Source organism: Diadema setosum, chromosome 1 (genome assembly GCF_964275005.1).
Source record: "Diadema setosum chromosome 1, eeDiaSeto1, whole genome shotgun sequence".
NCBI classification, from domain to species: Eukaryota; Metazoa; Echinodermata; class Echinoidea; order Diadematoida; family Diadematidae; genus Diadema; species Diadema setosum.
In genome coordinates, this window is record NC_092685.1 from 48,640,405 (window position 1) to 48,655,745 (window position 15,341).

Genomic DNA, 15,341 nt, shown 5'->3' on the forward strand with positions numbered 1-15,341 from the left:
TGAAATGTGTTTGTCCCAATTCTTGCAATGTTTTAGTAATACTTCTTAAAAGCTGATCGTAATAACATTCATGTCAAGTATTCATCACTGCTCATATTCAGAAGTTTCCGATGTTTTATGTAAATCCGTTCCCAAAGTGTGCATTTTTGCACAATTTTTTTTTTGTGCTGTATCGTGATTTTATCGGGTGTGCCCAGGGTGGGTCAAATGAGTGAAAGTTGTTACCACTACAGTAATCTCAATTTTCAATCTTCTACAAATTCTCAGTTTATAAGCGTTAAATGCTCAGCGCACATTTTCTCTTCCAATCATTACAATGATGATTTTGAGTTTTATTTTCTCAATCATGTATTGTTTGTTTCTTTCATCTGAATGAAAATATCAATGAGCGGAGATTTAACATTTTGAAAATGAACCCATTTGATATCAATGACATTGGTAAGACATTTTAGTATGATATATTTGATACTGCTGATAATGCTTACTTGCTTACTTGCTTAATTCGAGTGGTGTTCTCGATCCACAACGGCACTCCAAGTTTGTCTGTCCAGTATTGCGGTTTTTATCTCGTTGGTGTCTAGACCAGTGTCTCTCTTAAGCATGTCAACAAAAAGGTGATCACTGGTCTGCCTGGTTTCCTGCTCCCATGCTTGGGCATCCAGTGTATCAGTTTGGAAGGTGCCAGGTAAAAATGGCAGAGGTAAAAATGGCAGAGGAAAAAATGGCAGAGGTAAAAATGGCAGAGGTTAAAATGGCAGAGGTAAAAATGGCAGAGGTAAAAATGGCAGAGGTAAATATGGCAGAGGTAAAAATGGCAGAGGAAAAAATGGCAGAGGTAAAAATGGCAGAGGTAAAAATGGCAGAGGTAAAAATGGCAGGAGTAAAAATGGCAGAGGTAAAAATGGCAGGGGTACAAATGGCAGAGGTAAAAATGGCAGAGGTAAAAATGGCAGAGGTAAAAATGGCAGGGGTAAAAATGGCAGGGGTAAAAATGGCAGAGGTAAAAATGGCAGAGGTAAAAATGGCAGAGGTAATTATGTCAGAGGTAATGAACATTATTATAATTATAATTATTATCATTATTATTATCATTATTATCATTATTATTGATATTATTATTACTGGTATTTACCATTATAAGGGAGGTTCCAACAATGCTGCAAACCCCTTAAACAGTATAATCCTACGTTGTTTCGCCCAATGAAGTTATCACACACGTACACACATACACACACACACACACACACACGCAGGAACCTACTTTTGGTATAAACATATACTTCTATACGCAGATATACATACTCTCGCATACACGCTCTTACACAAACAAATTCCGCTCACGTCCAGGCTAGTATATTGTCATTATTTTCCATTTTTTAACTGTTTAGTGTAAAGAAGTGAAGGAGACATAGTCGAAGCAAACCGCTAATTTTTCACCTGTTCTATGTTATTTTCTCACATTGAGGTTTCATAGGAACCTATTTATCTCAAAAGGCCTGATCACGACATAATGTAGAAGCAAACATACAAAACGCAAAAAACAAACTACAGCAGATGTAACGGTAGACATAAGTAAGCTCTTGCAAAATATTTTATTACATTGTTCAAGAATCACATGACGCAAAAACAAATATCTTGAAGTTTAATGAATACTTTGTGGTCACTTTACAAACGTATGCCTATTAAAACTGGAGACGATCATTAGCAATAAACTGTTCTAGTGAGAGTAAAAACCGATAGTTTGCCAAGGGATCTCTTTCAATCATTGTTGAACGAATCCGCAGGCCAAAAAAAAAAAAAAAATGTAAATGTTTGATGTCTTTCAAACTTAGCTGTTGCTCCAAAGTCAGATTCCATTATGATTAACGTAATAAATTTATCAACATGGTGTGTTGGTGAAGATTGGTAGATTCAGCCTCCGAAAATGACGTTGTTTCCTCGTTATACAACAACAACAAGAAAACTTCACGAAAAAGTAAAACGAATCTTTCAGCTGAAATTACAAAAGGGGAGTAACAAAAATATACAGGCTCAAAATTCGTTAATATTCTTTAGCAAAAATATGGATATGCCCAGGTGTCAAACGAAGATTTTACCATTCTGATCGTTAAAAACGTATCATTAGATTCACAAACATACTTTTTTTTCGGGATCAGGGTAGTTAAGTAGTATGTAGCACAGGAGTGTAAGAACATTCGGGGCTCGTGATTGACTTCCAGATTTTGATTTATAATGTATGCATTCAAAAACTGTTTACAGTGACTATACAGATTGCACCATGTCAGTTTAAAGGTGAGAACTAATGCTACTCGTTTTCACGGGAAGTCGCTAAATTTGGCAGAGTTTGTACTTTACATTATATAGGACCATTTGCACTTGCTTTGAAAGACCACAGAGCTACGAAAACTGTAGCACTTTGATGATTAGATGCAAATATATAAACGACAATATCACGGTGAGCTTACACTATACAGGGTGGCCCCGAAAATTTGAACAGCAGGTTTTTAGGACTTTGCTGGGATAAAATGCGATAGTATTTTAGCTTGTTGGGTGGAGGATCCATTCTTCATTGAAATAACATCAGAATCAATTTGGTGGAGAAGTCTTTATTTTATTAGCAGATAAGTTTGAATAGTCATTTCCGGGGTTTGCTCGTGTAGCAAATTCAGAGCTCTGTCCTGCATCGATATAGTTTGTTTGTTTTTCTTCTTCTTCTTTTTCTTCTTCTTTTTTATTACATAAAATTTGGCAACCTTACATCATCTTTCTGGTCTTATCTTCTATCCGTTCTCCGTTTCTTTTTCACAAACACTGATTACTCGGGGCTTACAGCCAAACAAGCTAGCTTTCATGTAGGTCCCGTCATACTTCTCTTTGATCAACCCCATTTCGATTTCGATTTTGACCAGTTATCATTACATGTAATTACTGTGTTATCACCTTGTATATTGTTTGTTTTCTGCACATTGTTCACAAGGTAAAAGAACTTGTCTGGTTTCTGTTGTAATGTTCATAAATGAGAAGTATGAAAATAAAATGAATTGAAAATAAAATGAATTGAATTGAATTGAATATTATGAGATCGATTACAACAATTTTGCTGCATGAGAAGCAATCATGGAAAATGAATTAAAGCTATTTTTTCATTATTGATTAAAATAAGGCTTCTTAAATATAATTCTCGCTATCGCCAATGACGTAAAAAGTACCCGGATGTGGCTTTTTCGTCAAGATTTAGTGCACTTGGTAGCAAGGGCATAATTTGCACAACCGTAGCGTGTGCGTACGTGTACGCGCCGACCACGGATACTAGTACAGTAGGCGGCTGTACCGCCCGAGCCAGCGAGTGGCCGGCCAGGCCAGGCCTGTCATACTCGTACACTGTTACTTGTAGTCGAGTCCCCGCCGCCGCTGGCCGGCCTTGCATTAGCATGCACTACTGCACGCAGCGCATAAGCTAACACATACCGGTACAGCGTACCGCTTGATCATGCGATCGATGTGCACATCACAGATCAGTCATCTCTGCATACGCTGAAAATATGCTGGAAAATATTCACCCACCTGGATATCGTCATAGAATGCCCATCTTTTTTTTTTTTATTTGTTCTCTGTCGAAATGTCGCGAACACAATCGGGAACGAACAGTGATCTCGTACTTATCCTGTCTCCGAAGCAACTTCTCCCAAGTAAGTACAGTACGTACAATGTACGTAGGCACTAGTATAGGCCTACTACCTAGTGCTATGCTACTACTACCACTGCACTGCTAGTAAGTCGCGCGTGCACGTACTGCGCTGTGGAGTCACCCGCAAACTTCACCCACGCGGCCACGTCACGTCTCGCATGCCAGTAAGGGTCCTATTTCTGCAGATTTTTTTTCATTTATTGTCGTGCGAACAACACATGGCAGCTTCGCAGCAACAACCAATAGTCGTATTAACAGCAATTTCTTAAGAATGGAGAAATGTCAAATCATATTAAAGCTGTGATTCAAGTCGAGAAAACAGGAAGTACACGTAGAATACGGTCGGTTGTGTGTGTAAATAGCATTAGTCACGTATCACGCGCGTACGAACGGAAGTGACTTTGCTACCGGACTGTCCATAATGCACCGTAAATGACGCTAAAATCAACAGCCGGGTACTTTTTACGTCATTGGCGATAGCGAGAATTATTACACAAATGACAAATTTCTCACAAAAAGGATATCCTTTGATACACGTGGGTCACAGAAAATAACATAAAATAACCATGTAAAGAAAACCTGTTTGCAGGCAGTTCGCTGTCACTATGTTAGTCTAAAGTCTTCATTGGATGGGGTAATTACCCCTCCCTCGTTTGAATTAACATGGGTATTACGATCTGGTGTTGTGCATGAATTTTTTTATTTTGAAGACTTTGGAGTCATCCTAAATTTAATGTAGTAATAACACAGTGAAAATGAAGCCAACAGTTAAACAATTCAACCCCGGGTGCATGACAAAGTATACGCCTAATTTCTTTTCTGCATGAACCAACCCCGTATTTATCATGCAAACACGCACACTGTCTATGAATGTGAATAAGTTCTTCTTTTTGTGCTGCCTTGAGAAAGATCGATTGTGATCATTATGCACATGTATACTTTTTTGTCGTTTTAATGTTTATGATAACGTACATCATTTACGTAACGGTTTATGCACTCTTATCTCATAACCCGATGAAAATGTTTCGAATAAACCAGAAAGAGGCCAGGTGATGCGATATGCATTCTACCTGTAAGTGAGGAAAACGAGGGAAATATTTTGTACATGTACGTAGGCCCTACTGGTCGTTAAGGAATACAGTTTTCATTCTGGACAATTTTTGTACATGCTCCATTTGCAATAGTTTAGAGACGTTGGCGGCTGAGTGGGAGGTTTGGTCCTTTCCATTAAAACGCAGAGGTTATCGGTGAGAAAAAAAAAAAGGCAGGAAATTGCAGGGGAGACCGGGAAGAAATGGCACATTTTTGCATCATCACGAAAGATTCCTTGTAAATTTTAAAATATTTTGTCAAACTAGGTCATAATCATAATTATGTAGTATAGGTTCTGAAATTTATAGTAGAGTACTTAGTGATACCCTTATACATATTTAAAAACATTTTCGTGTAATCAATGATTTGTTTAGCCCCTAATTATGGGGGAAATGGGACATCAAGCTGGGAGAAATGAGACAACCTGGAGAGAAATTGGATAACCATCATGACCAAAGTAGGATTTACATGTGCCGCGGGGAGAAATGTAACACTGCACTATTAAATTTCTCCCAGTGGTAACTGAAACAGTAAAAGACCCTTGCGAATTTTTCATACCTGCATGTTTGTTATCAAGCAATGTTATTTTCAGAAGTTTGCACACTTATTAACATACCTGTAGGACCTACCAGATCTATAGTAAGTTTGATATTTTACTGACAAGATACCTGTAGAGCTGTATAGTGGTTAATATGTCCATTTTCAGGTGTACCGAGGCTCATCTTTTCACTGATATAATTGGATTGTTGACTGGCCGAGCATTTTTCAAGTTACATGAGTGTCCCATATTTCTCGATCCCCGGTCTCCCCCGTGCTTTATTTCAGGAGAAGGCACGAAAAGCGCGTATTGCGAGAAAAGTGTCAGAAACATGAAGAAAAAAAAAAAATCTCTGTCACTTTTACCTCGTCCTCTTGCATTTCTACGACTAAATTTTTATCAATGACATATTTATGTCCGGCATTTTGACCACTGACATTACGACCACTGACAACTTTACCTCTGACATTTTTACCACTGACATGATAATTATTTCCCTCTGATATTATTACCTCTGCCATTTTTACCTCTGCCATTTTTACCTCTGCCATTTTTACCCCTGCCATTTTTACCCCTGCCATTTTTACCCCTGCCATTTTTACCTCTGTCATTTGTACCTCTGCCATTTTTACCTCGCCATTTTTACCTCTGTCATTTGTACCTCTGCCATTTTTACCTCGCCATTTTTACCTCTGTCATTTTTACCTCTGCCATTTTTACCTTTGCCATTTTCACCTCTGCCATTTTTACCTCTGCCATTTTTACCCCTGCCATTTTTACCCCTGCCATTTTTACCTCTGCCATTTTTACCTCTGCCGTTTTTACCCCTGCCATTTTTACCTCTGCCATTTTTACCTCTGCCATTGTTACCTCTGCCATTTACACCGAACCGTTTGGAAACACATTCATTGCTCCTGAAGCAGTGGCCGGCAAAGCGAAGCCTCCTTATCTTAAATAATACACATAATGCTGATAATACACAAATGTTACTTGGTGACAGTAATTTTATTTTTCCTGAAGATTTTGATATGAAGTGTGAACAGGTTCAAGATTGTTTTTCAGTTATTCTTATAAAATGTGAGAAGTTTATGTGAAAATTTTGATAGTTTACAAATATTTTGTTAACTGAGAGTTACAATCTTGGCATTATTGGAACAATAGAACTGAAACTTGATTGAATACCATTTCCCCTAAAAACGTGTGTAAAATAGAAGGTTAACTCCTGCTTCAATTCAATTGTGTAGACGTGATAGAATGGGAGGCGGTGTTGCTTTTTATGTTACAAATAACATTCAAGATGTATTACGTAATGATACATCTTTTTGTTCGACAGAAATGGAGTCTATTTTTATAGAAATTAAAGAGTCATCAAATAAAGTTGAAGTAGTTAATTGTGTTTATATACCTCAAAATACCAATGTGTTATGTTTTAATGAGAAAATTGAATTATGTCTAGATCTATATGAAATGGAGAAAAAAGTGTATTTGTTGGGTGATTGCAATATACATTTGTTTAATCATCACTGTCATAAAGATCATACAAGTGATTTTATACAAAATATGTCTGCTTATAATCTTTATCCCCTTATTTCAAAACCATCACGGATCACGTCGAAATCTTGTACTTTGATTGATTATATTATTCTTAATACTTTTCATGAAAAAGTCCTGTTCTATAAAGAGTTGAAATTGATTATAAAGTTTATTTCTGTGATAAGTTTATGCCAGCCTGTGTGTTTAAGAAATTTAAAATCGATTTTATCTTTTGATAAAACGGGGCCCTGGTTAATTATACACTGATATATCAGACGACTTTCCCGTTTTTTTTTTTTTGTTTGATATTTACGGATACCAAGGAAGACGATACAAAATATCTCAGGAACAACATTAGAGCACAAAGAAGACCAATTATGATGGATTGAAGAATTACCACACACAAAAAAAAAAAATGATAAAACTGACTTGTCATCTCATTATGAGAGCGATGATGTGAATGAATGTTATAGTTATTTTACGGAGGTTTATATTTCCTTGTATGATGAGTGTTTGCCTCGTGTTAGAGAAACAAAGCCAAAATATAGAAGACGAAAACCCTGCACTACAAAAGCTAGACTCCTATACAGGTTATAAGAAAGAAGACTCGTCTTTACAAGTCATTCCTCCATGTCCCTAATTTGTTATCTTTCTGTAAGTACACTGCATGTAAGAACAATTCAACACAGTGTTTTTATAACATTTTTCAGAAATATCAGGAAATATGAAAATGACATGCAGTGAAATTGGCAATATATTACGTAGTAAAAACATAATATTGAAGGTGAGATGTATTCTGCTAAACACAAGTATTTCAAACGTGAGCAAATTGTTGATTGGCTAGAAAATTTCCAATTCAATTCCCGTGCAATTTACAGTTAATTCTATAATATCACCGCATAATTGTGTTATACCGGGTGTCCCAAAAAAAGCGGAACGGTAGATTTTCAGTACCTTGCGTTCTAAAAGTGATATATTTCTTGACATCATTAGAGAGAGCATATTTCGTAGAAGACCATGATACCAAAATCATTAAATTTGGTTCAGTACTTTTTATTCTACGCCAATTTCTGTAAATGCAGTCATTTTCAATTTTTTGCGACTTCTGAGATAATAATTTGGGTGCGACACGCGTTCCATACGGTGAATTGTGTAAGCTCGCTGATCCATGTCAACAAAAGATAACGCTTTCATATTTGGCGCGCGCACACACAGAGACACACACACACACACAGACACACACACTGTTTTTTCCTGGCCCGTACCCAATGTGAAAGCTGTATCTTTTGTTGACATGGATCACCGAGCTTACACAATATTCACCGCATGGATCGCGTGTCGCACTCAAATTATTATCTCATAAGTCGCAAAAATCCGGCGAAATTTGACAATGACTGCATTTTCAGAAATTGGCGTAGAATAAAAAGTACTGAACCAAATTTAATGATTTTGGTATCATTGTCTTCTGCGGAAGATGTTCTTTCTAATGATGTCAAAAAATATATCACTTTTACAACGCAAGGTACTGAGAATCCACCGTTCCGCTTTTTTTGGGACACCCGGTATATGTAATGTTGTATAGGGTAATTCATACTCGTCTCATTTATCTGAACTTGTAATGCTTTAGAAAAGAGCTATTCAAATTATAACGCACTCTGTCCGTGATGCTCCAACACTCCCATTTTTGAAAGAAAAAAAATCTTCAACTTCAGGAATTGATTTTATATCTAATACGTCCATACTTTTAGGTATAATTTTCATATTGGCAATGTTCCTAGCATATTTGAGAATATGTTTAAGTGAAACTCATCTCTTCATACTTATAATACAATTCAAAAACTATTGTTACATAAGCCAATAGTATACACACGACTCAAACATTAAAATCATTTCGGTACGCAGGAATAAACATATGGAATGATTCAAATTAGAATATAAAAGCATGCTCAATTTTGTCAAGTTTTAAAGTATTATGTAAAAGGATAATATTCAACAAAATGTGAATTTGGGAAGCGAAATTTTGATTGTTTGTTTCCATGTCTATCATACGGACATTGCTCTTTCCGATATTATTACAGACATTTTTTTGTTTGCATGTGTATTCGTACATGTATGTTTTTACTGAATAGTTGAATAAGATTAAATTGAAAATTGAATTGAATTGACTGGTATTCGTTGGACAGTACATCGTGCATATGGCTGATCCTGAAGTATACATCTTTGCAGATACATTTGCTAACTTTACCATCAGACTCAAGTGAATGCAAACATATATATCACAGAGTGGGCACCAGTGGTTCTAGATGGGTTTAGCGACAGTTGTTTCAACTCAATATTTATCGAATCATGAACGTTGGGAAAGTGTTCTAAATAGCTATAAAATTTATTGGTGCGTTGCTGATTTCTTCTTAGTCTGCAGAACCAATGGTGGAAATCGATTTGGACCAAACTGTGAGTTCAGGTGTACATACCTTGGTGATCCACCTGCCCAGTGTAGTCCTTATCAGTTTTGCCTGCCTGATCCATTCGGCTGTTCATGTGATACAGGAACTCAAGGAATCAACTGTGATACAGGTAGGAAGTTAGGAACCATTCTCCTTTGAGTCTATTAAGGCTGCAATTAGCAAGCCTGTATTTATTAGTATTGGTCTCCCCACTGTACATTAAACTCTACATTACAACTTAGGCTACTTGTTTAATGTAAAATATTTCATAATTGAAGGTAATTTGATTGATGAATATCAAAGACTGAGAATTAGATGATAAATTCAGAATACTGTTATCAACTGGTTGATGTGACATATTTTTTGATGAAATGCACATGTTGAACAGAGCAGTAACAGCTCATTACAAGACCGTCATAGTAATTTCATTGCAATGCAATTCATTTAGAACGTCCAACAAAAATATCACTGGAAATTGAGTGCGGGATTTCTACATACATGAATGATTGTTACAAAAATCGAGAATACTAAATAGTACATCATATATAAATACCTGTAGGTACAAAAACAAAACAAAACTAAACACACAAACAAACAAGCGAATTGGAAGAAAAACATCTCATAAAAGCAGGACAAAAAAAGACTCGGCTGGCATTATAATCAGAGCGTAAACTTCCAGTTTCATTCCAGTCTCAGCCCCCTCCCCTCAACTCACGATAGGATAGCGAGGTTTTGGTGAAACAAAGAATATACTGACATCTCCCGGAACTCGGACCTACCACGGCGTCCGTTTCTACGCTGATCCGGTTGCTCCGTCTAAGAGTCATTTCTTGTTAGTATACCCATGCAGACAAATCCATGGGGGTGACACCCCACGCGACGCCATGGCTTCTGCGAGCTTATGTAGTATACGTTTTATAGTCATAATTATGTTGTAGGATTGAGCTGGGGATAAAACATCCAGAAATAGTACGAAACAGACCCTCACGACGTTTATAAATTTGACAAACATAATCACCACTTTACATTAATCACGCTGACGCAGATGAGAAGTCGAAATCAATCTCTGAAGATGAAAAATAACATAATAAATGTTGAAAAAGGGGACAAGAGGTAAAAATTCCTGGTAGCCACAAGAGCAGCGCTCTCTATTCAATTCAGTTAATTGAAAATGAATCTTTCATTTCTCTAAATGATATTCCATCGTATGACTTTATCAATAAAGATTGTGCCAGCGGAACCTATGGAGCTGGATGCAGTCAAACATGTCACTGTCAGTCCGGCCTTTGTGACAGATATTCTGGAGTCTGTACAGAATCTTCTGATTGTGAGACAGGCTGGTCTGGTGACAATTGTCAGAGTGAGTACTGAAAGTTCCTCTGCCTTTTATTTGTAGTCTCATTAGAATCCACAACCTAGTGTTAAAGAGATAATTCACCAAACAAACAAAAAATACTCCAAAGGAAAGAGAAAAATTTCCCTACAGAACGTTTCAAAAATGACAAAATTAGGTTAAAAAATAACGAACCTTTTACATATTGAATTTTTTTTTTCTGAAAACATTTCTTGATCAGTCCGTATGAATATTCTAATGAGGGGAGTTGATGATGTCATGCCCTCATAATTTTTCATATTTGATGTATGAAATTCCGAAAACTGTTATTTTATTTATAGCTTATACCAGTAGAAACATATTCCCATAAGAGAATATGTCCACATTTGTTACCTCCGCCAAGGGAGGAGGTTATGTTTTCATTACCGTTGGTTTGTTTGTTAGTTAGATTGCTAGTTTGTTTGTCAGTGTGCAAAATAACTCAAAAAGTTTTGCACGGATTTGGATGAAAATTGCAGGGAAGTTTGAGAATGACACAAGGAACAGACGATTACATTTTTGGGAGTGATCCGTAAAAGTTTATGGATTTTTGGAAGGATTTTCGATACTTTAGCAGGTGAATGACTAAGGGAATTCAACAAAGACGCTTAACTGATATGCACTAGTGCTGTGAGAACCAATTAAATAAACTAAACAACCATCTGCATTAAAAAGGAAAAATATACTGAAATTTATGAACAAACTTCAACACAAGCTCCTTAGAAAGCGGAGGCCACTGTTTTACAAAGTTTGTTCACCTTGAAGAGTAAATAAGGGCTTATAGTAATAGGTGGCATAGTTCTTCAGAACAGGAAAGATCTGAGTCCATAATCACTAGTGTACTGTCAACAAATGTGTATTTAGAGCCAAGATGATTTGATATGTTTGTGTTCCATTTTATCGATTCTTTCATCTGATTCAGTCCCAGATATCTGTGATATCGGTTACTACGGACCTGACTGCAAAGATAAATGCCACTGTTTAAATGATGCACCATGTGACAAGATAACAGGAGAGTGTCCAAATCAAAGATGCGCCCTCTACTTCAACATCTATGATGACGAAGTGAACTGTCAAGGTGATTACATAATGTGCTCTCATGATTTTTTTTTATAAGTTTACTCTTACTTTTCTGAAGCTATTACATGAGACCCATTCATCAACGTTACATACTTTATCATATACAGAGACAGCGTGTGTTTTTTTTTTTTCTGTAATCAAGAGACTACACGGTTTCATCTTGTTAAACTGCGGAATCTGTAGCATTATTTGCCTTTTAGTTTTCAGTGTGACATGTGTTGTTTCCCTCTGCTTTCGCTTGTGGCGTTTTTGCAACTTCATTACGACAGCCATGTATCCCATCTGCTCCCTCTTGAGAATGACTTTATAAAGAAGTCAATACAGACAAATATATTTTGACTATCGTAAATGCATAATGTGACATAGTATCTATTTGATTTGTTGCAAAACCCCTTTTAACTAGGCCTATATGGATAGTTATCAATGCATCATCCATGCAGTATTGTTTGTAGGGTAAGCTTCTTTCACTGTTCTAAGTTTGTGATTAGTTTCGGATATTAGTGGATCCACTGTCGTTATTAGGGTTTGTTTTGTGGTGTTTTTTTTTTGCGTGATCCGCCAGAGTGTCATGGAGCATTCTATGGCCTTAGGTGTGCAGAGTCGTGCCACTGTCATGAAAGCGCCTGTGACAAAGTGTCGGGAATCTGTAGAGGACAATGTCTACCAAACTGGGTGGAGAGTGACTGTCAAACAGGTAGTGCATGGAATGCAGCTTTAATTAATTTGTTTTCATGGAAGTTTTTAATGAGTTTCTTTAGAGCTTTTCTCTAGATTTGTCACGTTAGATCCCTAGTTTGAATCTAACCTACTGCATTTATCGTTGAACAAGATGTTTTTGTTTGTTTTGTTTTTTCTCAATGCTGCTCTTGACTCTGTTGTTTTACATGGGTACCTGGCAGTGCCAGGATAATAATGATAATGTCGGGCGTTCTGGTAGAGCCGTAGCAATACTAAAGAGGTATCCCTGGGTTAATGATAACAAAATATTCTTACAACTCTATTTACATCAGTATCATACCATCATTATTTTATTATCATTATCATCAGCATTACAAATAGTGAGAGAATTGAACCAGTTGATAATCATTATAAAAATGTGATGTATTACTTTTATTGATAAAAAAGTATTGCTCAACAATATGAACATTTCGACTTGGTCTTGATGATGAATTCTTTAAATTGAATTTTGTGGAAAGGAACAAACTGTCATCTGTTCAAGGTCCATTGCGGCTTATTATGTCATTTTTTTCATATTTTTGTGAAGGGAAGTAGTTGAGAAGCTTTGATATCAGTTGTTGTATAAAAGACTACTCCAATGACTTTTTAATAGAACATGCTATTTTACGACACGGTTATGAGTATATTGTTAATCTAAACCCTGATTCAAAAGGAGATTGTGAGTAATGCATTGTCATGTGAATGTAGCACTTTAATGTATTTCCTTTCAGGAATTACTTATGTCTCCATGAATTCCAAAGGAAATCCAAATCAGACTTCATCCTTCACCTGTGTTGTTGAAGGAGACCCACCACCTAATGCAACAGATGTCAGCCTCTACCGGCTCATGGATGGTGTGCGTGATGATTCTGGTATCACTCGCAATCAGAGTTCTTTGGCTGCATCTGGAGAAAAGCGTTCCATAGTCTTCAAAGTAGATCACGTGACCTCTGTAAAATATGAATGTGTTTTATATGGAGACAGAGCTAATCTCCATATTGATGCAGTGACTTATGGTAAGGCAAACGTTCTTAGATAATTATCTATGTCAAATATGGTTGGATGTGCATCATCATTGTAGCCAATGCGATGTGTTATGCTGACATTTGCCGCTCATTTGAGCCAAAAGCTTGGTAAGATACCAGTGTTTGTTCATATAAATTTTGAAAGACTCAACCATAGGACAATGAGATGTGAGGTTTCACGAATGGGTGCTATTGCGACTCGGCCTGTAACCAAAACTACACCTCTCACAGATGTTATCCTGCTCGGCCCTTTCAGGAAAGTCCAATATTTTCAATTTTGTCCCCACAATAGAAATCCCAGTTATGGGTCTTAAGCCTCAGGGGTTCCAGGAATTAGGTAAAGCATAAAAACATACGCTGAATACAAATGCTTCCTTCTCGACAACCAGAATAGTTGGTGACAGGAATGTGTAAGTGTCACAGAATCAAAGTTTGTCAAGGAATGTCCCACGTAGGTTTGTCGTTAGATTGTTTCTGAGATTTGACCAGATTATTGCTGGGGATGGATAAATGAAAAGGGTATGTTCGTTTAAAGGGAACTCAAACCCAAAGAGAAATGCGAAGTGAGTGAAAGCAGCAACATTAGTAAAACACATCAGTGTCTTAGCAATGACAGCATCATAACTTCAAACACCCATAACTTCTTAACAAATTGTCGGACTTTCCTCAACCTTTACTGGTGTCTTCTTACATTACTGCATTCAGTCAATTAGAATATTTTGATATCATCCCCTAACAAGTGATACTGGTGATTGTGTAACTGGTTAATGTTTTATGAAGTTGCCAGATTCCGTTTGGACATTAGAGCTGCAGCAGGATTTGTCTATCTTAGGTTACATTAAAACCACAAATCTGTTTTGTAGCTCGTGTATCATTTATGCCGGCTTTACATTTAGAACTAAACATGCAAGATGCATACACGTATGCACATCGCGACATACGAAGTTTATTACTGGTATTTTGGTTAATTCCTTTTCTCATTTTGACGATAATTATGTCTTTCATAGTTTTGCCTGTAATGGAAGCTGTCCCAAAAGTGAAGGCATCAACATCAACCTCTCTTACCATCGAGTGGATGGCTTGGAATGAGCAGACTGGTGTTGGAGAAAAACCCTTAACAGAATATGTCACCTACTTCAGGATTCCTAATGGAACCTGGATTGATGGACCAAAAGTAGCAGCTTCGGTGACATCTGCTGTATTAAGTGGTCTAGATCCAGACACCAAGTACGAAGTCAGTGTAGCAGCGGTCAGGGAAGGCCCAGGTGGGACCGGACCGAAATCTGACTCGCTAACAGTAGTGACGAAGTGTGCAAGTAAGATCTTGTGGTCAGAAATCTTATGCTTCGTTCAGTAAATACATTGTACTACCAAAATTGTATAGAGTAACACAGTTTCTAGAATGAAGTTTCTTGCTGCTGTGTATTACCAAGGAGCATCTGAGACAAAACCTCCCTGGTATTGCTCACATTATGAAGTGATAAGGTCATAACTACGATAATGTTTTACTCATACTATCGATATCATTTGACATTTTATTTCATAAATCCATGCACAGTATATCTAGTAATGCAATCATCATTCCATTGCACATATCTTTTTCAAGCCTGAAAGATTGTGTGACCTCATAAAGCTCTTCCTCAAAGACATCTGAGATTAGAGCTTTATTTGGCTACTATCAAACTCTGGTAAGACAGAAAATATCACTAACAAGAAAAAAGAATTGTAAAACTGATTTGATTCATCAAAGTTTTTAAGGTGTCATTATACATACTTGGGAGCAACAATTCCTCACAATGACCTTCAGGAATTATGCAGGGTTTTTTTTTTCTGTTTGTCTTTTTTACAGTGG

The 15,341-nt window shown here is 36.8% G+C and overlaps 1 protein-coding gene across 1 annotated transcript in view; it reads left to right on the top strand.

Moving 5' to 3' along the window:
* Window positions 1-15,341, top strand: part of LOC140243777 (receptor-type tyrosine-protein phosphatase T-like) — a 77,692-nt gene that overhangs the window by 14,063 nt on the left and 48,288 nt on the right. Inside the window, exons 5-9 of the mRNA XM_072323478.1 lie at window positions 9,264-9,425; window positions 10,521-10,655; window positions 11,590-11,745; window positions 13,196-13,480; window positions 14,497-14,805. Coding sequence (XP_072179579.1) covers window positions 9,264-9,425; window positions 10,521-10,655; window positions 11,590-11,745; window positions 13,196-13,480; window positions 14,497-14,805 — 1,047 coding nt within the window. The remainder of the gene's footprint in view (window positions 1-9,263; window positions 9,426-10,520; window positions 10,656-11,589; window positions 11,746-13,195; window positions 13,481-14,496; window positions 14,806-15,341) is intronic.